We start from the raw sequence: 1,158 nt of genomic DNA on the forward strand, positions 1-1,158 counted from the left end.
CAGGGATAGACAGGGTCACGAGGAGCAAGGAACCTCTTCTCAGAGGCAGGACAGACAGTCCCGTGGTACTGAGCAAAGTCATCAGATGCAGGATAGTCAAACAGAGAACAGGCAAACCCGAGACAATGAGAGATATCATCAGACCTGGGACAGACAAGATGGGCAAGCTTGTGGTAATGAACAAAGTCATCAACTGAGGGACAGGCAAACCCGTGAAGAAGAAGAGAGTTCATATCATGCCCAGAACAGACAAGCCCATGAAGGGCAGAGACGGCAAGAGACCCAAAATCAGCGATGGCAAAGAGACCAGCAGAGCCATCCTCATACAGAGGGATCCTGCACACGTGAGCATGACCACCTACATCATCAGAGGCAAAGTTCTGAGAGAAGGCCTGGTGACCAAAGTTCCCATCCAACCCAGGCCTATGGGAATCTTAGAGGAAGAGCATCCAATGAAAGTCATCCCACTAATTCAACTGTTGCTCCTAGCCCCCTCTATAAGTATGTGCAAGAGCAAAAAGCCCAAGGGCATCACAACTGAAAGGATACCAGATCAAGGTCAAGACCAAGTTCAAATGATTTCTCCCTTTAAAAAATCCTAAATTTATCTCTCTCACTTATTCTATACTCAATCTATATACCATTCTCCTTTTTAGAATGAGTATTTACTTTTAAGGTGTTGTGGCTGGTGTGGGGCATATCCAGGGGATGTATGAAAAATGACAGCTTCCTGGTTGAGTTAAATCTGGGTTTCAAATTGGGTGAAATAATCAGATCCCAATTTGAATCAGTTGTAAGGGGTTAATTTTTTTTATTTGCACACTAAAATCTGGGGGTAGTTTTAAAATCAGGTTTCTCGGGCTTGTTAATTTTCCATAAAGAGGTAGGTCCTTTTGGCCCAGAAGCTCAGAGACACAAAAGCATATACTCACATCTGTGTTTGAATCAATTTATTTACTGCGATTCAGGAGGAGTGAAAATCTGGATAGACAACGACTTTCAAGGCAGACACACCTATGGTCTCAATTCAACAGGAATTCCAAAACAGCAAGTTGGGCAAGTAGGAAAAATTATAGGAGAGGACATTTCAGATATTAGCAACATATTTTTGTTGCTTTCTCCCATTCTAGGGGAATGTCAATTTCATCTCTGGTAGAT

At 42.9% G+C, this 1,158-nt stretch overlaps 1 protein-coding gene across 1 annotated transcript in view; it reads left to right on the top strand.

The window, feature by feature from the left end:
- Nucleotides 1-934, top strand: part of LOC114043399 (repetin-like) — a 4,157-nt gene extending 3,223 nt beyond the window's left edge. The window contains exon 3 of the mRNA XM_027862503.1: nucleotides 1-934. This exon is cut by the window's left edge and continues 1,374 nt beyond it. Coding sequence (XP_027718304.1) covers nucleotides 1-541 — 541 coding nt within the window. The 3' untranslated portion in view covers nucleotides 542-934.
- The last annotated feature ends 224 nt before the right edge of the window (nucleotides 935-1,158 follow it).

This window comes from Vombatus ursinus, unplaced genomic scaffold (assembly GCF_900497805.2).
Source record: "Vombatus ursinus unplaced genomic scaffold, bare-nosed wombat genome assembly UNPS02014768.1, whole genome shotgun sequence".
Classification (NCBI taxonomy): Eukaryota; Metazoa; Chordata; class Mammalia; order Diprotodontia; family Vombatidae; genus Vombatus; species Vombatus ursinus.